At 63.0% G+C, this 27,900-nt stretch overlaps 1 protein-coding gene across 1 annotated transcript; it reads left to right on the forward strand.

Moving 5' to 3' along the window:
- Positions 1-1,187: 1,187 nt before the first annotated feature.
- Positions 1,188-27,900, forward strand: TTYH3 (tweety family member 3). The gene is made up of 14 exons (XM_081135096.1): positions 1,188-1,410; positions 13,904-14,073; positions 14,628-14,739; positions 14,898-15,118; positions 15,466-15,561; positions 15,734-15,806; positions 16,059-16,134; positions 17,372-17,427; positions 18,016-18,108; positions 19,343-19,435; positions 19,651-19,787; positions 21,978-22,151; positions 22,776-22,851; positions 25,076-27,900. The coding sequence occupies exons 1-14, from the start codon at positions 1,288-1,290 to the stop codon at positions 25,148-25,150; spliced, it is 1,575 nt and encodes a 524-aa protein (XP_080991222.1). The 5' UTR covers positions 1,188-1,287; the 3' UTR covers positions 25,151-27,900.

Raw genomic sequence — 27,900 nt, forward strand, 5'->3', positions numbered from 1 at the left:
GAGAGTAGAAACCATAGCTTTGCAAAGGCCTCTGCCCCACCCCTCCTGTGCCAGCTACCTTACCACAGGAAAACAGGCGAGTCAGGGCAGTGGGATGAGCAGATGGACGGCCTCCTGAGATGCTACTGCCCAGAGCTGTCCCTGCCTGCAGGAGCCCAGCCCAGCCTGCCCGGGGGGCCTGTCTGCTCACAGAGCTGGCTGAGCTGGAGCACAGCAGAGCCCCAGGTGTGGAACCTGTTTTTCAGAACTCAGGAGGTCCAGAAAGAGTGCCCCAGGGTGGAGAGGAGCCAGAGCCAAAAGGACACACCTACTGAACCTGGGTGCAGCAAGAGGGGTGCATCGGGGCCAAGCACCTACAGTGTCTGCAGCCTCCTCTGTCTCAGGGTTTGTGTCTCCACTTTAATAGCATGGAGACGCCCCAATAGGAAGTGTTGGCCGTGCAGCTCCACCATCTGTGCTCGGCCCTCCCTGGCAGTTGCCTGCGTTTCCAGGGCCGAGGATGCCAGGCTTTCTTGTAGGTATGGACCAAAGGCACCACCTACCCCCAGGCCCCCTTACAGCTGGTACTGGGCCACACTCTGACGTTCTGTGCCCTTTACACTCATCGTCCTTCCCTTTGACAGACGAGGACATTGATGCACAGAGAGGTTAAGCCACTTGCCCAAGAGCACACAGCCCTAGGTAACCAAGCCAGGGTCTGAATCCAAGCCAGAGCATCCTCCTTTTACAGACAGGCCACTGGGCCCCTGGCTGGGCGCCCGGCCAGCGCGGCCCCCACGGGCCGAGCCCGCAGAAGCTTGATGAACGTGCAAGGGTGGAACTAACGGGCGCCCCGGGCCCGGCCCTTCTGCGGCGGGGGAGAGGGCGCTGGTCCTCCCGGCCTTCCCTGCCAAGCGCCCCGCAGCTGGGGGGAGGAGCCTGGGGCGGGGCCTCGCGCAACGAGCCAATGGCTGAGCGGGGGCGGGGCTGCAGCGCGTCGGGTGGGCGGGGACTCCGGCGGACGGGCCAATAGCGGGGCGGGGGCGGGGCGGCGGCGGCGGGCGGGGCGCGCGGAGGCGGCGGCGGCGGCGAACAAAGAGGCGGCGGGCGCGGGCGGCCGAGCGGGGCCGAGCGCAGCCGAGCGCAGCCGAGCCGAGCCGGGCCGAGCCGGGCCGAGCCGGGCCGAGCCGGGCCGGGCCGGGCCCAGGAGCGCGCGGGCGATGCGGGCGGCCGGGCCGGGCGCGGCGGGCCCCTGAACCGCGCGCGCCGGGCGGCGAGGAGCCCGCGGCGGCCGCGTGCCCGAGCGCCATGGCCGGGGTCAGCTACGCGGCGCCCTGGTGGGTGAGCCTCCTGCACCGGCTGCCGCACCTGGACCTGCGCTGGGAGGCCACCAGCAGCCGGTTCCGGCCCGAGGACGCCGACTACCAGCAGGTGACGCGGGGGCGCGGGGCGGGGGCCCGGGTCACGGCCCCTCCTTGCCAAGGGCTGAAGACCCCCTCCCCCATCGGGGGTCACAGCCCCCTGCGCGCCGTGGGTCGCGAGCCCCCTCCTTCCTGAGGGTCTAAGGACACCCCGCTTTCCTCCCATCGAGAGGCACGCCGCCCCCCTTCTGGAGGGTCGCCTCCTGGGTCATGGGTCACTCCCTTTCCAGGGTCAGAGGACCCCCCAGTGCCCCCTTCCAGGGCCCGCAGCCCTCTTGCAGATTCTGGCCTCCCTCCTGGGGTCACTTAGGCCCTCTCTTCTGGGGTTATGTCGTGGGGCCACCTCCCTGCCCTCCATGGGGCCCCCTCTGCCAGTTGTCAGCTCCTGCCCAGGCCCCTGCCCATCACAGGGAACGCTGCCGGGTAGAGCCCCTACCCGTAGGGCTCCGCAGCTCTGAGCCCTGCGGCTGCGGGGCTGTGGGACAGGCACACGGTGCAGTGTGTGCCTCGGGGACACCTGGCCTGCCCGGGGCCCCTGAGGAAGAGGCCTGCCCACAGGGACACAAGGTGGACCTCAGTGTGGAAGGCTGGAGGGGCTGAGCCTGGGCAGAGCAGGGGGTGGCGGGGCCCTTTGCAGCCCTCTCCCTGTGGACCGGGCTCTCCCCATGGAGCCCTTGGCCTGGGGTCATGCCAAACCCCAGTGCCAACCCTGTCACTGAGCCACTGCCGAGTGAGAGCAGGGCCAGGGACTGGGCTGTGGGCTTTGCCTTCTTCCTGCCTGGGGATCCGGATTCCAGCGGCCTCTCGATCTGGGTGCCTGGTCACCTGGAACACCTCTGGGCTTCTGCCTGGCGATCATTGCACGGCCTTCGGGTGGAGTGGAAATGGCTTCGCTTGTCAGGATGCCCTGGGAGTCCAGTATCTCGTGGACCCTGTCACACCTCGCCTATTCAGAACTCTGTTCTCCTTGGCCTCCCTTCTGCAGGAGGAGAGAACCAGAAGCAGGGAGTGAGGATGCCATGGGCACCCTAGCTCTGCAGGGAGTCCCAGGCTCCCGGCCTCAGTGCTCACCTGGTGCCTGCTCCCCCGGCACAGCTGACCTGTGTCTGAGCAGATTAGAAAGGGGGCGAGGGATTGGCCCAGGCGTGCCCAGAGACGACAGAATTTTATAAAACCCAACACCTATGTTCTAGAAGCCCAGCCCAGGGGGGGCGACCCGTGTAGGGGCAACACCTCTGTGCTCCCAGGAACTTGTGTGCTGGCTCTGCCACGTCTGTCCCCTGGGGACTCTGCTTCCACAGGACGGGAGGTTGGGCTGAGGGAGGTTCCAGGCCACTTGTCAGTTCTGCAGCTCCAGGGCAGCCCCCAGGGCACCTGGGGTGTCTGGCCAGCACAGAGCTTTCCTCCTGGCCCGTGGGGTGCCACCTATCCATGCCTCCAACCACCCTGACTGGCTGCCTCGCCCCTGCCCTGGGTGCTGTCCTCCCGTGGGCCTTCCAGCTGGGATTCCAAGACACCTGGTGGGGAGTGAGTGAGAACCAGACACCTGAAGCCCTGGGAGGCCTTGGGGTGGTGGCCAGGCACCCCTCAGCACAGCTGGCCTGCAGGGCCCTTTGCCCTCGAGAGGACCCTGGCTTCTGCGCCAGCCTCCCTGAGCACTGTTCCCTCCTTCGCTGTGGGAGGGCTCTGACTCACTCTCTCCTGCCTCTTCTCTGAGGAGCAGAATTAGCCACTGAATAATTCACGGTGTGGAAACCAGCCTGTCTCCATCCCCCGCCCCCTCTGCTCCTGGCGGGGACTGGAGGGTGAGCCAGACCTGGGCATGCGTCTTGCCTCTGCTCTCTGTCCTGGTGCTTTCAGACTAGCGCTCAACTTCTCTGAGCCTTCACTGCCTCATCCCAAAACCTAGGCCAGTGCGCCTTCTATGCAGGGTCATGGTGGGGATGCGAGGGCGCCCGGCTTTGCTCCCTTTTGGGTGTGCAGCAGAGGGAGCGCCCTCCCTGGGTGGGTGGGCAGTGGGGCGCCATGCGCCATGGCCTGGGGCCCCTTCCTGCTTCCCCTGGTGAAGCGTTCTCAGCTGTGGGGGGCTACTGCCTCTGTCCCCCTGGTGGTGGGGACTCATCTCCCTGACCTCTTGGCCTGGGAGCCTGTTTGTCTCTGGCCCCCGACCTGCGCCGCAGGGTTCTGGCAGTCCCCTCCTGCCATGTGGATGGGGCCTAGCTGGGGTGGTGGGGGCTTCTACTTCCTGAGCCATCCAGGGGGAAGGTGGGGCCTGGTACAGGAGTGGGGGGTGGGTGGCTTGGGAGACCAGACTTTGCCCTTCTTTGCTGTTTCCTGCCCCTACCATCTGCTATTGGGAGCCCTGGTGAAAGCCACTGGAAAGCCCCATGGGCCACCCTTTCTCGGAGTGCTATGTGGGGACATCTATCACTAGCCCTTTGTCACACAAGCCTGGGAGATGAGGACTGTCTCCATTGTACAGATTAGCAAACTGAGGCTCAAAGAGGAGACTGGCTCAGAGTCACATAGTGAGGTCATACTCTCTCTACCCCCAGTCTCTCATTCTTGCTTACTGTCTCCACCAATTCAGGGGGTTCTGGAAGCTACGAGCTGATGGAGGAAAACAGTTACCACCTGGCGTAGCAGTGCTGTGGTGGGGTCAGGACAAGGCCTGCGGGAGCCTGGCAGTCAGGGAAGGTTTCCTGGAGGAGGTGCTACCTGACCTTCCATGGAGGCTGCAAGCCAGACTGAACGCCCAGTGGGCTGGGACTTGCCTGGAGCCTCGCCTGCAGTGGGCACACTGGCCCACCTTCCAGGCCAGATGGTAGCAATTGCCTCAGGTTTGCCCAGGGTGGGAGCTGTTTCTTATTAGAGCCCTGAGTGCTTGGATGTTTCCAGCAAGACCCTAAAGATAAGACTGAGGTAGCCATGCAGAGACCTTGGGGAAGAGGGTTCCAGGCAGCGGGAACAGCACATGCAAAGGCTCTGTGGCAGAGAGAAGCCTGAGCCTCAGCCCAAAATAAGAGAGTCCCTCTGGTCCGAACATGCTGCCTAGAGAGGTGATGAGCTCTTCGTGGCCGGAGGTGTGCGAGCCCAGGCTGAATGACTATTCAGGGGGGATTTGAGACCACTTAGGGGTCTCCCAGCAGAGACCACAGCACCTTAGTTTAATGCTGTGCCTGACAGCAGCCTAGTGGCAGAATGGTCATGTCCGATGGGTGGGGCTAGCCCTGATGTCATCCTCACCACTAATCGGAAGGAAATTTGCTCTGGTTAAACAACGGCATTCATCGCCTCTCTTCTAGTTTATAAAAGGGATACACATCCGTGGAACATGTGGAAAATAGGACAGAGCTTGAAGGCAGAAAAAAGCCCTCCCACTGGAGTCCGTCCATGCACTTAAACTGGGGAGGGGTCACGTAAAACTAGAATCTCACCGTGTGCCCTTTTAGTCTCCTGCGTTTAGTCTTCATGTATTGGGACCATGTCCACGGTCCTTGGTTCCTGATGCTTGGCCTGCATCCCATGGTCACCGTCAGGATTCTGAAGCTGCGAGTGACAGAAACATACCAACCAACAGAGCATACAAGGACTTGTGTGGAAGCTTCTAAACACCCCCTGTGTAGATGGAGCTCCTGAGCTGGCTTTGGGGTGCAGGCCCATGCACAGGGGAGCAGGCAGGGAAGCCCTTGCTGGGCCAGAGTGACTCTGCCACTTTGGTCATTGTCAAAGTCCCGGGGAGAATCCAGTTGGCTGATCTGGGGTCATGTGCCTGCCTTCGGCCAGCGAAGGGCTGGGCTGCTGGTTGTCTCTGCCGCCAAGTGTACACCCGCCAAGGGGTAGGTGTTGGGGCCAAACTCTGTGTGTCCTCCGCCTGGCACCACCAGGCTCTGTTGTTGGGCCCGTCGGCACCTGGTTTTCGAGGTCTGAGGATGGGTGCGGGGAAGGGACATCAGCTGTTTTGTCTCTGACCAGGGCTGTTGGTCAGGCTCTGGGTGGGTGGCTCCGACCCCCAGGCCACAGCCTCTCTGCCCGAAAGGCTCATGCTTTTTTATAAGCATTTTTCTAGGAAGCCACAGAATGGCCCTGGGCCCCTCCCCCCACAGGCAGCTCTGCTGAGTCCTCAACTGGACAAGAGGAACCGAATCTGCAGACAGGGATGGGTCACTCGTGTGGGAAGTGCCCCGTGTGGCCCCTGAGGAGTTGGGGCACAGGATGGGCAGTAGCAGGACCCCAGGAGCCCTTGGTTGTGCTGTGCCTGCCTCTTGGGGTCTGCAGGCAGCCTGCCGTTGGCCCTGTGCTGGGCCGGGACACACACAGCCTTTAGGTGTATCAGGGGCTTCCTGTGGTCTTGGGGAGGGTGAGAACCCTCAGTGTGGCAAGGCTCCAATGGGCACACACTGGGCACTATGTCACCCAGAGCAGGGACCACTTCCCAAAGGACATCCCCGAGCTAAGGTGCTGAGGAAGGGCCCCCAGTTGCCTGGGCCTGCCCTAGGTCCCTCCTGGAGACAGAATGGCAGATGCCAGCAAAATTGGGTCCCCTTCCTGCCCAGCAGGCCTCCCGAGGGCTCCATGGCATGACAGACATCTGCTGAGGCAGCAAGTGTCCTTGTCATCGGTGGGACTGGGAGGGCTGCAGTGGGCCTTGGTCAAGGCCAGGCCTCTAGCACAATGCCAGAGGCAGGATGAGTTGCACTTGGTGCCAGCTGGCCACAAGGCCACTCTTGTTCTCATCTGGAGCCAAGGAAGGTGCCTGGGTATGGGGTGTGCCCTCAGCAAGCAGGGCCAGGTGGAGCCAATATGTGCCAAGGTCATAGGTGGGCTGGGTGAGCTGCAGCAGAGGGGCTGCACGGAGCCCTTTATGAGCCTCCCTTTCCACCACCCCTTGCCCAAGACCTGGGCTTTGTGTGCCCAGATGGGCTCGTGCACACATAGGCCTGCACACGTGCCACCCTCCACCCTCAGTGCCCCTCCCTCCCCACAGGAGGCTTGCTGAGTCCTGGGTTCCCACGGGAGGGACAGGTAGGCTATGAGGGGCAGGGGTGCCAGAGGGGCTGTTTCATCCGGACCTGTCCTTTGTTGGCCGAGGGCATGGGCTGAGGCCGGGCTCCCCAACGCCTAGGTGACCACTTCTGCCTCTGAAAAGTGTGGCTGCCATGGTGCCACCTGCCCGGCTGCCCACTCGGCCTGTGCACCCCTGGCTGGGTTCCTGACCATCTGAGGGGCACTCAGTGCAGGTCTGGCCCGGGTCTGGGGTGGGGTGGTGTCCCCCAGGCCTCATGTTCCTGGTAGAGGCAAGCCCCAAGGATGCCACCAGGCCCATCTGAAGTGGGGGCATGGGTCCCCAGAGGTGGTTGGTGGAGAGGCACTCGCAGAGCCCTGGTGAAGGGCAGAGGGATTTTCTGGGTGTCATGCTGGTTGCAGGGAGGCCAGCCCAGGTGCAGTTCAGTGGTGTCTGCTCACTCCTCCGGCCCAGTGTGGGTGGGGAGAGCGGGGCCTCTGCACTTCCTCCAAGCTGGCCCCAGGGCTGCAGGGTGGGTGGGTGGCAGTCTGGGGGTGTCCAGCCAGAGCTGCTCTGGGGTCCTGGGGCTCTGTCCATGTTGTTCCTGGCGGAGGGGAGGGGCAGTGAGTGTACTGTGCACTGTGAGGACTAAGGTGCAGCTGGTGCCTGTGTGCAGCCTGCTGGCCTGGACCTCGGACCTTGGACCTTGGACCTTGCGGACTGGAGGGGGAAGGGAGGAGGGATTGCATAGAAAGTTGGGCCCTTCCCAGGCTCCCGCAGGGCCAGCCGCTGGCTGCTCTCTCCCAGGCACGGCCACGAGCTCACCGGCATGGAATTCGTGAAACCCAAGCCCGGCTCGCTGGAAATCTGTTTTTAATTTCTGGCCGGCATCTGGGAGCTGCAGCCAAGCGTGTTGGAGGGGCATGGGGCTGCGGCCACACAGCCAGCTCAGCGTCCAGCTCGGCTCCGAGGCCCTGGCCCTCAGCTCAGCACCCACTCGGTCTGGCCCAGGAGGTGAGGGGCCCTTTCTGGAGCTTTCCTCAGGTGGCATCTGCTGGCTCCAGCCCTGCCTCCATCATTTAAGTGTGGGCCCTGAGTGTCTGGCCTGGAAAGTAGGTACCGCCTGCCCGGGTGGCCTGCAGACCAGAGAGCCTGTGTGAAGCCAGCCTCAGTGGGTGCTAAGGTGGAGGGCTGGCCCTTAAGGGAGCAGGCAGCTGTGGGGTGTGGCTTTCCTAGCAGGGGACCCCAGACACGGTTCGGCCCAATGCCCCCTCCCCTCTCCTGATCCTGTGCCCAGAGCTCCAGCCTGGACACGTGGGGGTTCCCAGATGGTGCCTCCTGGATGCCCTGATGACCAGGGTCTCTTTCTGTGGAGAAGGCAGCTCTGGGGTTGGGGCAGGACCCCCAAATGCAGTGAAAGGGCCCACTGCTCCCCTTCCTGCCTGTCTGCCGGACCCTACCCACAGGACCCTCACTCTGCCCCCTAACACTGCAGACTCAGGCCTGAACCCTGCCTGTTCTCAGCTCCATGCAGCCTGGACCTCGTAATGGGCCTTTGCCCACGCTGTCCCCGCCTCTCATGGTGCCCCGCTGGCACCCACTGACCCCATATAACAGTTTCAAGGATACCCCCTGACAATTCTGCGCCCTCCACAGTCCTCTGCCTGGCTCCCCAGCCTCTGAGCTTCCAGGCTTGCACTGTGGGGTCTGGAGAGACACCGGCTCAGCCCAGTGGTGCTGTCTGTTGTGCCCTGTGGTCCCAGTGCCAGGCCCGGTGCTGAATACAGATGCTACATGCTGACACTCCTCAGTCTCAGGCCGTTTGTGTGGTCACTTGGGCTGTCCTGCTTCAATGAGACAGGTGGGCGTGAGGCAGTGAGGCCCCCGGCAGAATTTGGACTTGCCCCCTCTGGAGGCCTGCCCTTTACCACCTGGCAGGAGCTGCCTCTCAGGGGGCTGGGAAGGCTGAGCCAAGGTGGGCAGGCCTGCTGGCCCGGGTCTTCTCCAGGGTTGCCAGGGCAGCTCCCGGGCCTCACTGGGCTCTCTTGCCACAGACTGCAGGCTGCTGCCCCACTGAGCTGGGGTCCTGCCTCCACCCCACCAGCTGTGAGCCCTGAGGAAGACCCCTGACCTCTAGGAGCCTGCTTGGGTGCATGTGACTTCCCACAATGAGGCTGATCAAGGAGGGGTCAAGCGGCTGTGGCTGTGACAGCAGGGTGGCGAGATGTGTCCTCTGGGGCTGTGGTCAGGGGTCCCTGTGAGGGTATCCCTTTGGGACAGGGGCTGTTCAGCCTGGCTGTGGACTGCTGGCAGGCAGAGGGGTGGACGGATGGGCAGCTCTCAGGGTCAGATGCTGAGGGCATGGAGGCTGCCGTACAGGGAGCTGTGGGTGTTGGAGGTGTGGGTGTTAGAGGTGTGGGGGGTGTGTTCAGCAGGCAGTCTGTCTGTGCTTCTGGTGTGTGTACCACGTGCGGTGTGCTCCTTGCAGGTGGCACAGGGATGTGCTGGTAAGGTCAAGCGTGGCGCTCCTGCCTGGTGGCCTGGGGCAATTTGGTGTGCCCAGTGCTGGTGCTGAGTCCACCATTCTGCACAGGTAGGGGGCCCATGCAATGTGCTGACGGGTCACTGAAGGAGCGGAGCAGCCGGGCCCTGCAGAGGCCTTGCGATCTCATGCCCTCTTGCACTGCAGTCCCTTCTGGATGGAGCTGAGCCTCCAGCTGCACAGCTTTCAGTATGATTCTCATAGGCCCTCCCCTCATGGGGCTGGCTCGGGGCCTCCTTGCAGCCAGCTGCCAGCAAGCCTGGGGCTGAACCAGGGTCCCCCTGTCCCATGGGGCCACCTCATACAGGACAGCCTACCCTGGGCCCCTTCCTGCCCCCTGTCTCCCTGCCAGGACTGGGAGGACCTGCTGGGGGCTTGGACTTTGCTGGGTCACCCTTATAGGCCTCAGACCTGGTCCTGAACTGAGATGGGGAGAGGCTTCAGACCCCGAACTCTGACTTATAGGTGCTTCCAGAATGGGCGGGGCCTTTGGGGGCCCTAGGGCACCTGGACTGTGTGAGCGCAGGACAGGGCAGGGCACTCTCCAGGATACACTTTGTGGTGGGGTTGCAGGGCCCTTGAGAAGGATGGGATGGCCCAGGGCTGAAAAACGAGTGGTGCAGCCAGGAGGGGCGGGTGGGTTGCAGGCGCCTGGGCGCACGGTGGCCACCCCAAGTCCTCACTGAGCCAAGGCATTCCTGGTGCTTCAGGTGGCCAGTAGCCAGCACTGTGGCCGTGGTCAGGACACAGGCCCAGGCATCTCGCCTGGCCTGGCCAAGTGCTGACGTCACTTCCATCACAGACGGAAAATTCCATGTGGTCAGAGCCCAGATGCTGATGAGACAGTTCCCATCCTCTTTCTGAATGGGCCCAGGGAGAACCAGGGGAGGCCAGCCAGGGGGAGGGGAGGCGGGCCCCACAGGGAGGCCAGCGGAAGCCGATCTGAGAACCTGCCTTCAGGAAACCGAGGCAGAGGTCAAGCTTGGCACCTGGCCCTGGGACAGGAGGAGGCAAGAGGCTGCCTGGCCTGGTGCTGGTTCGAAGTGCTGAGCTAGCTAGGACTGGGGTCCCCTCCTGTGTAAACCAGAGGGTGCTGTCACCTCCCTGTAGGGCTGTGTGAGGCTGTCCTGGCACAGGGCCCACAGCTTGCATTCTGGGGCCACCCAGGGGCCCCACGAACCACCCAATGGGGTTGCTGTTGAAGGCTCTGGGGAGGAAGCGTCCTGCCAGAAAGCTGCCCCAGCTTCTTGGAGCTTGGGGTGGGAGTCCCCGGCGCCCCACGTTTCTGAGTGCCCACTGTATGCCAGGCTTTGGGGCCACAGGGCACCGCCCCTGCTAATGGATGGGCTTATTGGAGTAAGTGTGGGCAGAGAGGGCCAGCGCACAGGTGGTGGAAATGGGGTCCCGTCCTCACAGTCAGGAGGGGATTCCTGGAGCTGGGCAGACAGACCAGAAAGGGAGGGCTGAGCCCGATGCCTGACGCCTGGCTTCCTGTGTGCAAGGCCGCAGGGGCGAGGTGGGACACCTAGGCCTCCATCTACCACCGCCTCCCCGGGCTTGAGTAACTCTCCTGCCCTTAGGTACCCCTCTCCAAGCCCAGGTTACATTCTCACTCTCAAGGGCCTGGGCCTGGGGTTTCTTGGGCGTTGATCCCACACCTGACTGGGTGCCTGAGGCAGGGGACAGATGGGCGTGTCCTCCCCCAGGCGGGTGGCTGCAGGAGGCTGCCCCTGGCTGGCCAGGCCTGTCTTCCCCTCCCAGTCTCTGGCAAGTGTCTGATGCCCAAGGCTTTTGGGATCCCCCCACCCACAACCCTTGGAAGTTTACAGTCACTGCTGGGAGCTCATGGGGCAATTCCTTTATGTGTGTCAGTGTGTGTGTGTGTGTGTGTGTGTGTGTGTGTGTGTGTGTGTGTGTGTGAGATACGCATGTGTGGGTATAAATATGTGTGAATGGTGGGTATATGTGCATGTGTGAACGTGTGGGTGGGCATGCATGTGGGTGTGAAGGTGTGGGCCTGGACGTGCACATGCTCCCATTGTCTGTGGGCAGCCCTGGGCTCCCTCCCCTCCAGCAGCCAGGGTGCCCACCCGCCTCCCGTCCCCAGCCCACTAGGCTGCATGTCAGCAGGGGGCCGGGACGTCCCTGGAGGTTCCCCAGGGAGGCCCTTTCTTAAGTCTTCACACATCAGCTCATTTGATCTGAGTAACCACACCAGGAGAGGGATGCTACCACCTGTTTTATACGTGGAGAAACAGGCGCAGATGTCAAAGTCCCTGACCCAAGGTCACAGAATCAGGCAGAGAGGTAGTTGAACCTGGGCATTCTAGTTCCCTGAGAAGTGGGCTCCCCTCTGGGGCCTGAGTTTGGGGGGGGCTGTGGGAGCCGGGCAGGAGGCCCTCCCCTGGGCCTCTGTCCAGCAGCGGGAGGCCCCGGGTCTCCTGGTGGCCAGGCCCAGGGAGTTTCATGACCTCTGCTCCTGAGGCAGCGGGCACCGGCAGGGACTGTGACAGCGCCATAAACTGGGGGGCCCCAACTCTGCCCTGTGGCTGCCAGGGCCCTTCTCCCGCCTGACAGCCTGGGGGGCGGGAAGTGCTCGCCCTGCCTCACGGGGCACACAGGGCCTGACCAGAGGCCATGCAGAGTCGCACATGGCCAAGCTGGGCTCAGACCAGTGGCCTCCCACGCCTGGCTGGAAAGAGCTGCTCACAGGTTTCTGGTTTTGTGTTTTAATTATAAAGGTAGTACGTGTTTGTGGCTTTAAAAAAATAGAAAAGCCAAAAAGAAAAAAAACCCAACAACAAAAAAGTAACGAAATCAAAGCTGTAGAAGATCCAGGAAAGGTACCTGTGCCGCCCGCCTGTACGCCTGCCTTCCGGGGGCTGGGCCCTGGCACCTCCCAGACGTGGGAGCCCAGCTGCGCCACGCCCAGATGCCAGGATCTCGCTGGGCCAGCAATGCTTATCTTGCCTCAGCTTTCTCATCAGGCAAATGGGAGTGGGTGGTCCTGGCGCCGCTGAGGCGGTGATCCAGCCTGTGAGCTCAGTCCTGGCCGGTGGCAGCGCCGACTGCTCACCCCAGGCTGAGCTGCGCGCCCTGACCTGCCCACAGGCCCAGGAGGGTCTCCTGGAGAGCACCAGCCTGGGTGCTGCCATTAAGCAGCAGCTCCAAGCCAGCTGTGTTCTGGGGGTGGGGGTGGGACCCTGCTCCCCCAAATTGTGTCCACTGAGGGAGCAGAGGCTGTATGGGGCCGGTTAATGTGGCCTGCAGAACCGTGGGAGCCAGGGTGGGCAGGGTTTCGAGGGGGGTGCTCAGTGGAATGGGGGCTTCTAGGTGGGAGTGGGCATGCTCTGATGGAGGGTTCAGGTAGGGGCCACAGGGGCAGGACCAGGTGACTGACGGGGGGCTGGAGGGTGACTTTGGTTACAGAGGTGCAGACATCCCTTGGGGCCAGGGTCCTGGGGGCAGTGAGCTGTCCTGCCCTTTGCCTCTCACCTGCACGGTCGGGCCAGGCAGGGCCTGAGGCACCTCCAGTCTGTGCATGTAAGCGCAGACCCAGGGACCCCAGGTGGTGCTCTTCCAAGCACCCTGTGTATTGACTCCCGGTGTTGGGTGGGGTAGGGGTGATGCTGGATCCAGGCCCCTCAAGGTGAATGTGCCCCCACTATGACTGGGACCTCGCGGGGGCCTTGGGCTGAGAGGTGGCTCCAGCGTCAGCCCCACTAGGCCTGCTCCCCTTGCGCATCCAGCTGGTGAGCGGGCAGTCGGGTGGTCGGGACCCAACAGGTTCTCCTTGTGCATGGCGGTGGGTAGCTGCACCCCAGCTTGAAGGGCCATGGAGGGCACCAGCCCCACGCCGACTGTGCCCAGATTGCTTGTTGGGCGGCGGGTGGGAAGGGCTGGTGAGCCCGTGACTGCAGCCTCAGTGGTCCCCTGGCCTTCCCAAGAGTGCCGTCCTGCCCCGCTGCCTGGCAACCGTCTCCTGGGAGACGGTCTCTGGGCGCCGGGGATGGGAGGCAGCGGTCCTAGTGCCTCCGGCTGATCTTGTCCCAGGGGCCCCCAGGGGTGGGTGGGCCTGGGTGTCGCACCCCCAACAGCTCCCCAGGCTGAGACCCAGGGAAGGCCACGCTGCTGAGTGCTCAGACCTGGGAGGGAGGGTGTCTCCAGGGCCTCCTGAGGTCTGGGCAGCGCTGCGGGTGAGGGGCGCCCGTGGGGAGGCCCCCCCACGCGGTAGGCCTTCTTGCGGCCTGACTTGCCCTGCCCCGCGAGGCGCGCGACCCTGTGCCTCCCACCCTAGAGGGGGGCGCGGACCCCCACCCCTTCCCTAAAGCCGGTTATCAGTGAACTCGAGGGGGCGGCCGAGGGGGCGGGGCCCAGGGGCGGGGCCGGGCGGGCTGGCGCCTGTTCTAGCCAATGGGGGCTCGTGCTGCGTGGTCGCCGCCCCCTCTGAGTGCCGGGCCTGGGGCTCAGCCACCGGCAGGCGGCGCTGGTGCGCCAGGTCAGCTGTTCCTCGCGGGGGGCCTCGGCCTCGGTGACAGGCGTGCCCCCTGGATTGCGGTGCAGAGCTCCGGGCCCTGCAGGTTGCGGGGCTTGGGGCTGAGAAGGCGGCCGGGTCCAGAGCGGGCTGAGCGCCGAGGTGAGGACGGGCGCGGATGCTGACAGCCCCTCGGGCCTGCGCTCTGCCTGGTCCCGCCGAGCCCGTGCCCGCCTCCGCTGGGATGCCCCCGGCACCCAGCACCCAGCACCCAGCGCGCCCTCACAGCGTCTGTAGGAGGACCCCTGTTCAGACATCCCGGGAGGTGGCAGGCTCCCATGGCGAGGGGCGCAGGGCCTGGGGCGGTAGGTGTTGGGAGAGGCAGACCCGTGGCGTGCCGGCCTGCCCCGCCAGCGGAGCTCGGGTCCCGTCCCGGAGTCCAGTGCAGGGGTGAGGACCCTAGTCTGCCCCCCCCCCCCCAGGCGCTGCTGCTGCTCGGGGCCTCCGCACTGGCCTGCCTCGCCCTGGACACGCTCTTCCTGCTCTTCTATTCCTTCTGGCTGTGCTGCCGGCGGCGCAAGAGGGACGAGCACCTGGACGCCGACTGCTGCTGCACCGCCTGGTGCGTCATCATCGCCACGCTCGTGTGCAGGTGAGCGGGCGGGCGGGCTGGTGTGCGGGTGAGCGGGGCGGGCGGGCTGGTGTGCGGGTGAGCGGGGCGGGCGGGCTGGTGTGCGGGGGGCGTGCGGGCTCGTGTGCAGGTGAGCGGGCGGGCGGGCTGGTGTGCGGGGGGCGTGCGGGCTCGTGTGCAGGTGAGCGGGCGGGCGGGCTGGTGTGCGGGTGAGCGGGGCGGGCGGGCTGGTGTGCGGGTGAGCGGGCGGGCGGGCTGGTGTGCAGGTGAGCGGGCGGGCTCGTGTGCAGGTGAGCGGGCGGGCGGGCTGGTGTGCAGGTGAGCGGGCGGGCTCGTGTGCAGGTGAGCGGGCGGGCTCGTGTGCAGGTGAGCGGGCGGGCGGGCTGGTGTGCGGGTGAGCTGGCGGGCGTGCGGGCTGGTGTGCAGGTGAGCGGGCGGGCTCGTGTGCACGTGAGCAGGCGGGCGGGCTGGTGTGCGGGTGAGCTGGCGGGCGTGCAGGTGAGCGGGTTGGTGTGCGGGTGAGCAGGGGGCGCAGGCCCCCCCCCCCGCCCTCACGCGGCCTCGCCCTTTCCCAGCGCCGGCATAGCTGTGGGGTTCTATGGCAACGGGGAGACCAGCGACGGCGTTCATCGGGCCACCTACTCGCTCCGCCACGCCAACCGCACGGTGGCGGGGGTCCAGGACCGCGTGAGTGGCTGCCGAGGTGGGAGGGGGCGCTCTTCCTACTGCCAGAGCCCCACCTGCAGGCGTGGGGCGCTTGTGGACGGGTTGGGCGGGCAGCCAAGAGGTGGGCAGGCGGTGCGTGCGGGCAGCCCCTGCGCCGGCTCACGCGCCCCCTGGCGCAGGTGTGGGACACTGCAGCCGCCCTGAACCTCACCGCGGAGCCCAGCCTGCAGAGCCTGGAGCAGCAGCTGGCCGCAAAGCCCGAGCCCCTGCGGGCAGTCGTGCGGCTGCAGGGCCTGCTGGACATGCTGCTGGGCTACACGGCTGCCATCCCGTTTTGGAGGAACGCAGCTGTGTCCCTGGAGACGCTGGCTGAGCAGGTGGATCTCTATGACTGGTACAGGTGCGACCTGGCACTCTCCTGGCCCCCCTACTGCCCCGGGTTAAGCTTTTTTCCTTCTAAGGTCCAGGCAGCTCCCAGCACCCAGTGCCTGAGGTTTTATGGGTTGAAGGGGCTGGGTCTCCAGCAGCTACTCTGGCAGGAGTCCCCCATGGGGCTGTTTACTACAAGGACCAATTCGAGTCCACATAGCCCAGAAATGCCCATGGTGCACCTCTGGGTCCCGGGCTGTTTGCCTCGGTTCTGCTGGCTCTAGGTCTAGATGCCTGGCCTGTCCCAGCACCCCCGCCCTTACCCCCACCACCCCGATCCTGTGCCCTGGGCCTGGCCCATACCTCCTGTGCCTGCAGGTGGCTGGGCTACTTGGGCCTGCTGCTGCTCGACGTCGCCATCTGCCTGCTGGTGTTGGTTGGCCTCATCCGCAGTTCCAAGGGCATCCTAGTTGGGTGAGTTGTGGGCCTGCGGCCTAGGGGAGGAGCCACAGCTCCTGCGTGGATGGACCCCCAGGTGTGCCCTGGGACCTGGCCTTCTGCCTGCAGCCTGGCAGCTGGCATGACCCCCCCCACCTCCCTCCCCACCTCGTCTGGGGGAATGCTGATTGGCTTTCATTGCCCCCAGGGTCTGCCTGCTGGGGGTCCTGGCCCTGGTCATCAGCTGGGGCGCGCTAGGCCTGGAGCTGGCTGCGTCCGTGGTGAGTGGCAGCAGGGAGGGGTGGTCTTCGTCTGCTGGGCCTGGTCATGGGGCTGGGAAGCCATACTCGTCCCTCCCACCTCCCTTGGGATGTGAAGGCTGAGGGACCAGTCCTGTGCTTGGACACACAGCAAGCCAGTGCCCCCAGGGTCAACCTGACCCCAGGGTGGAGGGCCAGGCTCTGGCTCTGAGAGTGGAGGGCTGGGGAGGCCTAGCTTGGTCATCCCATTTTCCTTGCCTGCATCCATCCCAGGGCTCCAGTGACTTCTGTGTGGACCCCGACACCTATGTGACCAGGATGGTGGAGGAGCACTCGGTGCTGAGTGGGGGTGAGTGTGTGGCCGTGTCCGAGCTGACACCCAGGGGCTGGGCTGGGAAGACCCCACTGAGCAACGCCGATGCATCCTCGCCCTCGCAAACCCTCGGTTTGGGTCTCAGGGAGGCAGGACTCACCCAGAACAGGAAACTAGTGATTGAACAGTAACATCTTCGAGTGGGAGGCTCTGAGAATCATGGAGGCAGGTGAAATTGGGGAGGAGAGTGAGTGATGGAGGAAGCAGGTGATGATGGCTGCTCAGAGCAAGTAGTCAGGGTGCCTGCCAAAGAGGTGGCATTAAAACTGAACCTGAAAAGGCTGTGCATCTTGTGCAAAGGCCCTGAGACAGAGACAAACTTGATGTGTTTGTGAGGCAGAAAGTAGACCTGTTGGGAGAAGAGAGGGTGGGCCAGGTTATGGTCAGGAACTTGGACTTTATTCCAGGAGCCCGTTGGAGGTGGGGAGCAGGGGAAAGATGTGGCCTCTGATTGTGCCCTTCAAAGCTTCTTTGGGCTGCTGGAGCGGGGGGGGGGGGGGGGTGTCAAAGAGGGAGCAGGAGCTGCTGCATTCCTGCAGGCAGGAGACAGGGCGTCTTGAGCCAGCAGGCAGGAGAAGTGGGCCAAGAAGTAGACCAGGCTATGCAGAGAGGGCAGAGCTGATGGGACTGCCCAGAAGTGTGGGCGTAGGAAGAGGCAGGACGACTCTAGGGCTGAGTTGGGGGCAGAGCACAGGGGTGCTAAGTGGCCCTCATGGGACTGTCCTTCCCCCTTTGCCAAGAAAGCCCCAAGGGGTGAGTGTGGGAGGGTGGTTTTTAGCTTATTTTGTCAAGGAACCATTTCTTCCTAAGCCTGAGGAGCTCCCCCATGGGAGAGAGGTGAGCCAGCTCTGCCAAGGGCTGGCAGGGCTGATGACAGCTGTCCCCATCACTGTCCCAGGCCTTGGTGCCCTCAGCCGGGCCTCCCCAGGTCCTCGCTCCGGGCTCCTGGTCCTGGGCGAGCGCCAGCAGGCCCAGCCTCTCGTGGGGCCAGCGCTCCGGCTCCAACTACAGGTGGCTGCATGAAGCCGGCACTTTGTTATGTTTCAGCATGAGCTTGACAGGACCCCAGACCCGAGCGGCCACACACAGAGATATGCACATAGATGTGTCTTTGACACACGTGTACTTGTGTGAGCACACACATATAGACACGCAGACGCACACACAGACACAGCCAGCCACACTTGCTCAGCCACCTGACCTCTCTCCACAGACATCCTGCAGTACTATCTGGCCTGCTCGCCCCGCGCCTCCAACCCCTTCCAGCAGGTGAGAGCTCAGGCCTGCTGAGGGCACAGTCTGAAGCACCAGGCAGGCCATGGCCCTCCATCTTGGATATTTGCAGCCCACCAGGCCCACTGACCCTGGGAGCCTTGGGGAGACAGCTGGGCAAACGCCCTGTTGACATCACTAACTGCCCCTTGGGTTACTACCCTGGTGCCCTCAGCATAAGCCTTTTGGGGTGGCCTGCTTAATGCCCCCCAAATCCCTGGACTCCTTTTATTTCCTGGGTTGCCCTTGGCCAACCCTGCAAGACAAAGCCAGTTGATGGGTGTGGCGGGTCCCAGGGATGCCTTAGTAGAGGAGGGTCCTGTGTCCACTCTGGGATAACCCTCAGCCCCATATCCGTCACTCCCCGTGACTGCATGATCCGCAGGGTCCCAAGGACCACCCATCTGCTTTAAAGGTGCCATACTTTCTTCATCTGTATCTTCCGGTGCATGGGCACCTGGGGGGCCAGGGAGGGTTGTCCCGCCAGCCCACAGAACAGAGTGCTGGGTGTCCTATGTGTGGGCAGGGCCGAGGGAGGGAAACAGGCTGCCCTGCCCGGCTGCAGTCAGCTTGTCTCTGGAGCAGAAGCTGTCGGGCAGCCACAAGGCGCTGGTGGAGATGCAGGACATCGTGGCCGAGCTCCTGAAGACCATCCCTCGGGAGTACCCGGCCACCAAGGTGAGGGGGTGGGGGTGGGCACTGGGCCTATGGGCCCCACATGGTGCAGGCGGTGACACCAAGAGGGTGCCTCCTGCCCCACCCTCCCTTCTACTCTTTCCTCCATTTCCCTGATGATGGAGGGGTTTTGGTGGGTTTTTTAAAAAAATTCTGCTCCTTATTTTAAAAGTCATATGAATTCTTTATATTTAAAAAATGAGACAAATGGGAACAGATGCAGGAACAAAATAAAGGTCTGCCTGGCCGTGATTCCTTAACAAGATGCGCCCCCTGGGGGCATCCTGGGGACTTGAGGGGACTGTCTTTTCCCCGTGCTCTGGGGCCCGCCTGTCTCACACACACACACACACACACAGTACCGGGACTGTTACTCCACAGCCCCCACCCAGCTCCCGGAGGTGCTGGCAGCCTGCTAGAATCGGGCTTGTGTGTGCACCGCCCCATAGCCGACCCTTTTAATAAACTTCACAAAGTTTACATTTCAGAGATATTTGCACACACACACTACTTTAAAGTTACTTCCTTTTATTATTTCTGTTACAGTTAGGGCACCTTCTTGGTTTTTGGCAACTGAGTGGATAGGTGGGTGTGTTAGTTTGTTTGGGTGTCATCACAAAGTGCCATACTGGGCGCTTGTGTCTCAGTCCTGAGGGCTGGAATCCAAGATCCAGGTGCGGGTGGGGCTGGCTGCTCCTGAGGCCTCTGTCCTCACCTTGTAGACAGCTGTCTCCTCCCGGTGCAGGTGCACAATGCAGATCCACAGCAATGCAGATGCACACAACACAGACACAGTGCAATCACACAACAGCACAGACACACGGCACACACATGGTCGGGCTCACTGTACAGTTTTTGGTAATGTTTTGTCACTTAAATTGTCATGAAAATTTTCCTTTGTCTTGAACTTTCTTAAAATGCAACTTTAAAAGAACCAGGCCATCAGGAGACATGGGTATTTCTGTCCCTCCTGTTACAGTAAAGGGACCACGTAATGGTGGCCGCATTGGACAGGCATTTGTGGGTCCCATTCCCCTCCTCTATGCTTGCACCCTCAGCTGTCCCCCTGAGGCCAGGCCACAGACTCTGGGGACACAATTTCTAAAACCCAGGGTCCTCAAGGCCTGTGCCGGGATCACAGGGTTGAGTGTGGTCTCCATGGCAGGGGCTGGGGCGGACAGATGTCTAGGAGGTTCCCAGGGCACCTGTGGCTGACCTTGCCTGGGTGTTCCCCTAGGACCCTCTGCTCCGAGTGCAGGAGGTGCTGAATGGCACGGAGGTGAACCTGCAGCACCTCACCGCGCTGGTGGACTGCCGCAGCCTGCACCTGGTGAGAGCTGCCTCCGGGAGCGGGCCTGTGGCGGGGGCCTCGAGGGCTGCTCGGGAGAGCGGGAACCCGGCCCAGCCTCCAGCCAGCGCCCTAGGGAGCGGGAGGGTGGTCCAGGCTGCTGTGGGCTGGGCTGCAACCCCAGCCTATCCATCTCACCCTGTCTTCCGTCTCTTCCTCTCTCTGTGGCCTCGCCGTCTCTGTCCCCGTGGCCCCAGGACTACGTGCAGGCCCTGACCGGCTTCTGCTATGATGGCGTCGAGGGCCTCATCTACCTGGCCCTCTTTTCCTTTGTCACGGCGCTCATGTTCAGCTCCATCGTCTGCAGCGTTCCGCACACCTGGCAGCAGAAAAGGTGAAGGGCTCCGAGGGGTCCTTGGGCTTCCCCAGGCCACAGCACACAGGATGTTTTAGGGAACTGCCTTCTGGACATCCCTGTTCCAATCCCCAGGGACAGGGACAAGTGCCTCTCACCTCTTCACGCCTTGTAAGCCCCTACAGTGTCTGTGAGGCTGGTGTCACCTAGGTGAGCATCCCCGTTTCTCACATGGGAAGCAGCCTAGAGGAGCGCCTCGCCCATGGGGCGCCTGAGCCCAGAGCAGGCAGGAGAACCAGGGCCCTGCCTCAGCGCTGGCGCCATGCCCCACGCTCTCCGCACCTCTGCCTGGCCTCAGAATGTCTTGCCATCTCCCCATCCTGGGTACAGATGCGCAGGGTTGTGGTTGGGGAGACCGGCTGGCTGCCTGTGGGGACTCAGTGCTGGGCAGGGAGGGCCTTGGGTGGCGTGGCCTCTGTGGCCCACTCAGCTGGGTGACCAGGATGGCAGCTACCTCCCATGGAGCCATCCTGTACTTATCTTTGAAGTAGGGGTCCTGGCAGCCCCTAGCCCAGTCTCCACTGTCAGTAGTAGGTTGAGTGGTGTATCAGGGTGCCAGGCCCCTTCCCTTCTTGGGCCCCCACAGTTTATCTCCCACAGTTACCACCTTCCTGCCCATTTGGGCTGTGGCTGCTTTTTGGTGGCCCAGCTTGGGTCACAGATCACTCAGCTCAGATCTCTTTCCATTGTCTGGGTTTCACTCCATTATTTTCTTTTGTGATGGCGATAATGCTTCTGCTGGTGGTGGCAGTGGTGATGATGATGGCAATGATTGCAGTGATGGTGGTCGTGGTGATGGTGATGGTGATGATAGTGGTGATGGTGACGGTGGTGGTGATGGTGATGATAGTGGTGATGGTGACGGTGGTGGTGATGGTGATAGTGATGATAGTGGTGATGGTGACGATGGTGATGGTGGTGATGGTGACGGTGATGATTTTTGTGATGGTGATGATGATGGTGATAGTGATGGTAGTGATGGTGATGGTGATGATGATGATGGTGATGGTGGTGATGATAGTGATGGTGATAATGGATTATGGCAATGATCGCAATGACGGTGATGGTGGTTGTGATGATTGTGATGGTGATGTTGGTGATGTTGATGGCGATGGTAGTGATGATGGTGATGGTTGTGATGGTGGTAGTGGTGGTGGTGATGATAATGGTGGTGATGATGGTGATATGGTGGTGATGGTGGTAATAGTGGTGGCGGAGATGGTGGCAGTGGTAATAAAGATAGCAGCTATGGGAGAGTGTCTAAGAGTGCAGTCCTAAAACCACATGGCCTGGATTCAGGTCCTGACTACCCTTGTTCATTGGGTGACTGTCGACAAATCACTTAGCCATGGTGGGCCTCATCTTCCCAGACTGTAAAGTGAGGGTTGTGAGAGTATACACCTCCTGGGGTTGGTGGACACTAGATGAGCCCCTATTGTAAGGGCTCAGCCCTGGGCTTGGCGGGTAATTGGTGCTCAGTCTACTGCTACCACTGTCCTGCTCATTTCACTGTGAGGAATGTGGGGAAGACCCTGTGTGAGGTCACCCAGCTGGTGGTGGGGAGGTGGGGTATGAGCCTAGGCCTGGCTGACCTGTGCCCTCACCACCAGGCAGCCCAGCCCTGAGTCCTTCCTGGGACCAGGCAGGGCGTGATGCACCTTGAGAGCCCAAGGCCCGGCCCATGGCTTCTTTGCCTCTCCCTGCAGCTGCCCAAGCAGAGTGGAGGTTGGCCAGCAGGGCCAGCAGAGTAGGGAAGACTAAGCTTGGGCCTCCTGGGGGTAGACAGGCCCCGTGGGCTCAGGTCTCTAAGGGTGTAGATGGGCCGTGTGAGCTCAGGCGTCTTGGGTGCAGATGGGCCCTATGGGCTCAGACTACCCAAAGGTGTAGACTGGGAGCTGCAGGGCCAAAAGAGTGCACCTCGCCTCTTGTGCTCCCCCCGGAGGGCCCCGTTCCCTTCTAATCAATGGACAGTCCATATCCCGCGTACAGGCCGAGGCACAGGGCCCTGGTCCCCTGTCTCAGAGGAGCAGCCAGGTGACTTGCCGCAGCCCCATAGCTTGTGTGGCCAGGCCAGGGGTGGACCCAGGCGTGTCTGCACCGGAGCTGATCCTGCAGGCCTGGTGCGGCTGCCTCGTGTCGGGGCTGAGCTCCTGCTCGTGTCCCCCGCAGAGGCCCTGACGAGGACGGCGAGGAGGAGGCCGCTGCGGGGCCGCGGCAGGCCCACGACAGCCTCTACCGCGTGCACATGCCCAGTCTCTACAGCTGCGGGAGCAGCTACGGGAGCGAGGCCAGCATCCCGGCCGCGGCCCACACCGTCAGCAATGCCCCGGTCACTGAGTACATGTGAGTCCCAGGAGCTGGGCAGCCCCGGCGGGGCAGGAGCTCAGTGTGGCCGCAGGGACATCAGCCTGGCGCAGCTTAGAGCTCAGACCAGCCACAGGCTGGGGAGCAAGGGGGGGGAGGCAAAGCCAGTGGAGGGGGTGCTGCTGGACAGAGGCCTGTGAGGGGCCATGCAGAGGGAAGAAGGGGCCGTCCCACAGTGGGGGCCACATGAGGGCTGGGCCCCCTGGGGGGGGTGCCTGGGTTTTGGGTGGGGTAGGCCTAGTATTGAGTGCTTCCTGTGCCTGGCAAACCTGGGTGAGGCCACAGGGAGGTCACTTGGTCAGATGGAGGGATACTGTGGCTAAGGGCCTGGGCCCGGCCATATGAGGGCAGGCAGGCACCCTTGGGCCCACTCTGAGCCCTTGGTTACTATGCTGGGTTTTCGGGATCCCTGAGTCCTTGCCAGCAGGCAGCATCCAGGAACAGTGGGAGCACACAGGGTGTGCATCCCTGCTGAAGTCAGGATGGCAGGGTGCCAGGCAGAGCAGGTGACCCAGGGTCTGCCTGGATCCAGGACACGCCCTGGGCTCAGAGCTGGGACCACCACGACCAGCAGTCACTCACAGCCCCTCTCTCCTTGATCAGGAGCCAGAATGCCAATTTCCAGAACCCCCGCTGTGAGAACACCCCCCTCATCGGGCGAGAGTCCCCACCACCCTCAGTAAGTCTCAGGGCAGGGGGGTGGGTGGGGGCACCACCCAGCACCTGGGTGATCGAGTATGGTCCTCTGAGCCTACAGCGGGTCAGTGCGGCTGGGTGGGTTCCAGGCTGACCTTGAGGTGCGCCGGGGCCAGAATGGGCAGCTGAGGGCCCTACTCCTCTCTTTCCCCAATCTGCCTCTCCTTTTCCTGTGTGGACTTCCTGAGCTTACCCCAGGCCTCGGCCCGTGGCTGTTCCAGCCTGGCCTGGGGTCCCCTCAGCCCTCAGGGCTGAAACACAGAAAAGGGGACACGGTGGTGTTGTGCCAAAGAGAAGGAGCTTACAGAGAGGCGGGGCCCCGGGTGGACTTCCTGGAGGTGGTGGACTGCAAAGGACAGATGACTAGAGAAGGCCACCTTGCTTTGGAAATACCTGCCCACATGCACAGTGGCCCTGTTGTGCCCTGTAGCACAGAGGTGGCCTGGGTGCCATGGCCTGGGCCTGTGCCATGCGGGCTCCCAGGCTTCACCTGAGCTCTGCTACCCTCCTCTGGGCACTGTTCCGGCCCCCTGTGGCCTCCTCTGGCCCACCTGCGCCCTGGGGTTGAGGGTACACTCTCTCTCTCTCTCCTGCCCCCTCCCACCCCCCCTCCACCCCGGGCCCTCCTAGCGCTATCTGGCTGCCCTGGACTCTGGCAGCCACACGGGCTGGCAGTTTAAGCCCATGGAAAATGCCTGAATGCGGTGCAGCCGTGCCCTCAGTGACAGGTACTGACCCACCTGGGTCCCCTGCCCTGTGCACCGCCTGCCCACCTGTGCCTCCATGCCTCACGCCCTCTGCTCATTGCTGCCCCCTCACCAGGCTGGCCAAGGGCCCACCTGCCATGCCCCAGGGCTCTCCCAGGTCAGTGCCATGGGACCAGCTCTGGGGGAGGTACAGGCCTGCAGGCTTCATAGCCTCCAGCCCAGCCACAGGGACTTGTGGTGCTGGCTCTGGACCGTCACCCTCACATCAGGGGCAGTGAGCCCCCTCCCCACCCCCAGCCCAGCTGTAGGTGGCCACAGCCCCTCTTGTCACCTCCCAGCAAGGAGACCGTCCAGCAGACCCTCGTGCCTGCTTGCACCTGGTTCCTGGGTGCAGCCAGCAGGCCTGGCCCTTGAAGTGCTGCCCTGCATGTCTGGAGGTACACGTGGGTGGTACAGACGAGCGTGCAGGCTGCTCCCAGCCGGCCCCACAGTGCTGTGCATCTGCATGGGCTCCCTCCGGTCTGGGCACAGCCCGCCATCCCTGCCCTTGCTGCATGTCCACGGAATGACACAGCCCCTGGTGCCCGCTGCTCCTCCCGTATCCCACCTGCCCCCTGATGGGCACCCACAACCTTCTGCCCACCAGGAGTTCTGGGAGGGTTCTCAGGACCAGGGGGCATTGTGCCGCCTGATCTGGGGGCTGTGGGGTGGGTTAGTGTGTGGCTATGGAGTCAGCTACCAGACTCCTTAACCACTGGTGAGCTGGGCACATGTCTTGGCCTTTTGTCCCCCCCCCCAGGCATGTGACCTTTTGCACATGCATCCTCCACATGTGTTTGTGAGCACAAGCACACACATGCACACGAGCATACACACGCATGTGCACTAAGGGAGGCCCTTGTGCTTCAGGTTGGACAAGGGTAGCTGAAACGTGCAGGCCATCCCCTCCCCGGTCGCCTCTGTCCCTGCGTCTATGACCTGGGAGGAGACCGCCACTGGTCCCCCCCTGAGTGGGCCACAGCATCACCTCAGCCTTGGGGACCCTCCTGCTCTGGACCCTCGTGGACCATCTGCCATCCTGGGACACAGCCTGCCCCCCCCGAATGGAGCTCTGCTCACGGCCCCTCAGCAGGGTCCTGCAGGGGGAGGACAGCCTGTGTGTGACCTTCAGGTCCTGGGTTTGGGAGGCCTCTGAGCTCCTGCTTTTCAGGTGGGGCAGAGCTCTGCCTGGCACAGTGCTCACATGCCCAAGACAGGGATGGGGCTGAGTGTGCTCATTTCATTGGGACAGGAGGCTGGTCCCCATCCTGTATCTGGGGCCCTCGGGGATTCACAGTCCCGGCACTGGGCCAGCTGGCCACTCCCAAGCCCTCCCCTGGGGCTGCCAGCCGTGCTGTCCTGGCCCATCCTGCCCCCGGGGGTGCTTCTGGCTTGTCCCCCAAGGCCCATGCCCAGCCATGCCCATGCCCTGCTCACCACCACTTCCCTGTCTCCCTGCAGTACACATCCAGCATGAGAGCCAAATACCTCGCCACGAGCCAGCCTCGCCCCGACTCCAGCGGCAGCGGCCACTAGACCGCCCGGCCAGTCACCGCCCCACGTGCCAATCACCCTGCTCCTCCCCCAGCCAGCACTGCTGCTTCCATGATGCCAAGGCCGCCCGCCAGACCCTCCGCATGGTGCCAGGCCCCTCGCTCTCCCCTCCCTTCCTGCAGGAGCCGGTGGAGATGCGGGAGCTCTGGGCCTCACCCTGTCCTTGGGTTCCGTGCTGGGACCCGTGGGAGGGCTGCCACGGACACCAGGGCCCTTGCAGCCCTACCCCCACGCCCTCTGCCCTCCGAGGATTCTGGTTCACAGGGCCCCACTCTGGGCCAGGCAGCGGTGCTGTGTCCCCAACGCCCCTTGCAGCTCGGACACCCTTGGGACCCTGCGGTCTCCCGGCTCACAGCGCCCACCTTCCCCCCGCAGCCCTGACGCTTCTGTGGTCACTTACTGCTCCTGTTGCTGGTACCGCCTTGCTTCTCTGGTGTCTGTGGCTCCCTCTTTCTCTCCCCTTCTGACCACAGGCCCCTCCTGCCAGTTGCCAGAAGCCTCCCAGGATCCCACCTTACCTGCCTCCACCCAGCCTCGCTCTCTCCCTCAGCACCCCCGGCACCTGGCCCTCCACAGCGGCAGGAGGACAGGTGTCACCCCGAGCCTAGGCCGCTCACCAGTGCTGGCCACCTTCTTGGTGCCAAACCCTCTCCCCGCCCCCCCAGACGTGGCAGCTTGTTCCACCGGTTCGTTCTTTGCACTAACCACACTCGTCATCTCTAGGGTAGGCAGGCTGCGGGCTGCTGGCGGAGCACACTCCCTCCTGGTCCCCTTTCCGTCCAGGACAGGTGCCGTGTCCTGGAGCCAGGCCTCGGGGGCTGGACCTGAGCTGCCTGTGAATGAGCCCTTGGCCCTTGTCTCCCCTGGGACTAACCACTAACCTCACCCCAGCGGCCCTGGTATTGCAGCCGAGCCGGCGAGTGTGACCCGGAATCCAGGACCACCAGCCGGGAGTCAGGCTGGAGTAGCTGTTTCTTCTTGGGGCACTGCTGGCGGGCATAGACCGATGGGCAGCCCAAGGCCCTGAGAGCCCTCCCCAGTGGGTGCTGCCCCAAGAGGACTGGGCTGTAGGACCGAGGTCCCTGTGCCTCGGTCTCCCTACCTGTGAAGTGGGAGCAAGGCCTCCCTAAGGTGCTTTTGGCTTTTGTGTACAATGTTTGCTGTTTCCTGCCACGGAGCGGGGCCAGCCCCAAGTCAGGACAGGAAGCCCCCTGCCAGCCCCAGCGCTGGCTTGGCCAGCCTCTCAGAGAGGCCAGGTGCCAGGCCAGAGGCAGCAGAGGGCCACCCAGCAGCCAGTGTGAGGCCCCAGGCCAGGGTCCCACAGCAGGAGCCAGGCAGCTGGCGGGGCAGTCTAGAGACACAGGGGCCCTAACTCCCAGAGGCAGCCTTCCCTTCCTCTGGGACCTTCTTCCTTTGTGCTGGTGTTTGGGACCAAAAGGGTGGGCCCAGGCCACATCCGCCCACCCTGGGGCAGCCTCTGCCCTTGGGAGGGAGGGGAGGCAGTGGACTCACTGTGAGGGGCCCCTGGGAGTGGCTGAACCTCACTGCACTGCAGGACGTGCTCCAGGCCCCCACAGGCGGGGCCACTGCCCACCTGCCAGTCTCCCCTGGGCTCCACCTGTGGTGGGAGCATCCTGGCCTCTGGTCAGGAGGGTGGCCCCAGTGGTCCCACTGCTCCGCATAGCTGCTGGCAGGGCCCCCCAATGTGAATGTGGACGGTGTGAGCGGTGGCTGCCCCAGCCCAAGCCTGTGCTGACTGGGAGGCCGCTGTGCGTGTGTGGGCGGGTGGGTGCCCACTTACCTGTGACTTCCCGAGTTTCTTCCACTCACTGAAGTTGAGTTGAGGGATAGGGGAAAACCAAAGGGGTTCAAACCTGAGCTCAGTCCATGGAGTGGGGGTGCGGGTCCCACATTGGTTTTCTTTTCTATTTTGGGGGCCCCCTTCCTAGCCATCCTCCATCCTATTGACCTCTCCATACCCACTCCCACCCCTGCACCAGTGGGCATTGGGCCCCTCAGGCCCTGCAGCATCTTGGGGGGGTGTGTCCTTGACCTCGTAGGGGGCAGGAAGGCTACAAAGCCCACCAGGGTGCTGTCCCCACAAGGCTGGGTGAGCAGGAGGCGGGGCCCAGCTGAGACACCTGGCTGATGGGACCCTGGCTGCTACAGGTTGGGCAGCTGGGAGGCCTGGGCAGAGGCCCCTGACACCTTTCCCTGCCACACCCACCCATCTCACTATGCAATTCCAGTCCAGCACCATTCCCTCCCCACCCAGGACCCTGCCCAGCGCCAAGGGGGAGAGGGTGGCATCCCCAGTGGGGGAGGGGAGTTTTGGGAGGGGTTTGTTTAGCCATAACAGTCATGTGCTCAATTTTGTTATACATAATCTATGGATATAATTTTTTTGAGACCCGACCCTCCAGGTCCCCTTCTGGCCCTGTCCCCTCCCACCTGAATTTACAACTGAGTGCACTGGGACTGAGGCCTGAGCCACCGGGGCACTGACCTTCGACCTCCGACCTCCCCAGGGCCATGGCTAGATGTGCTGTCGCTGTTTCTGGGTTCTTTTGGGGGTTTTTTGTTTTTTTTTTCAAACTGGGTTTGGGGTTTGATTTTTATATCTTTGGGGCTTTATTTTTCTTGGCAAATACTAAAATCTCGTCAATGTAATTACTGTGGTTTCTATTCCGCTTGAGTTTCATGTTTTAAAATAAACAAATTTTTAAAAACAA

Source organism: Miniopterus schreibersii (assembly GCF_964146895.1).
Source record: "Miniopterus schreibersii genome assembly, chromosome: 4".
Classification (NCBI taxonomy): domain Eukaryota; kingdom Metazoa; phylum Chordata; class Mammalia; order Chiroptera; family Miniopteridae; genus Miniopterus; species Miniopterus schreibersii.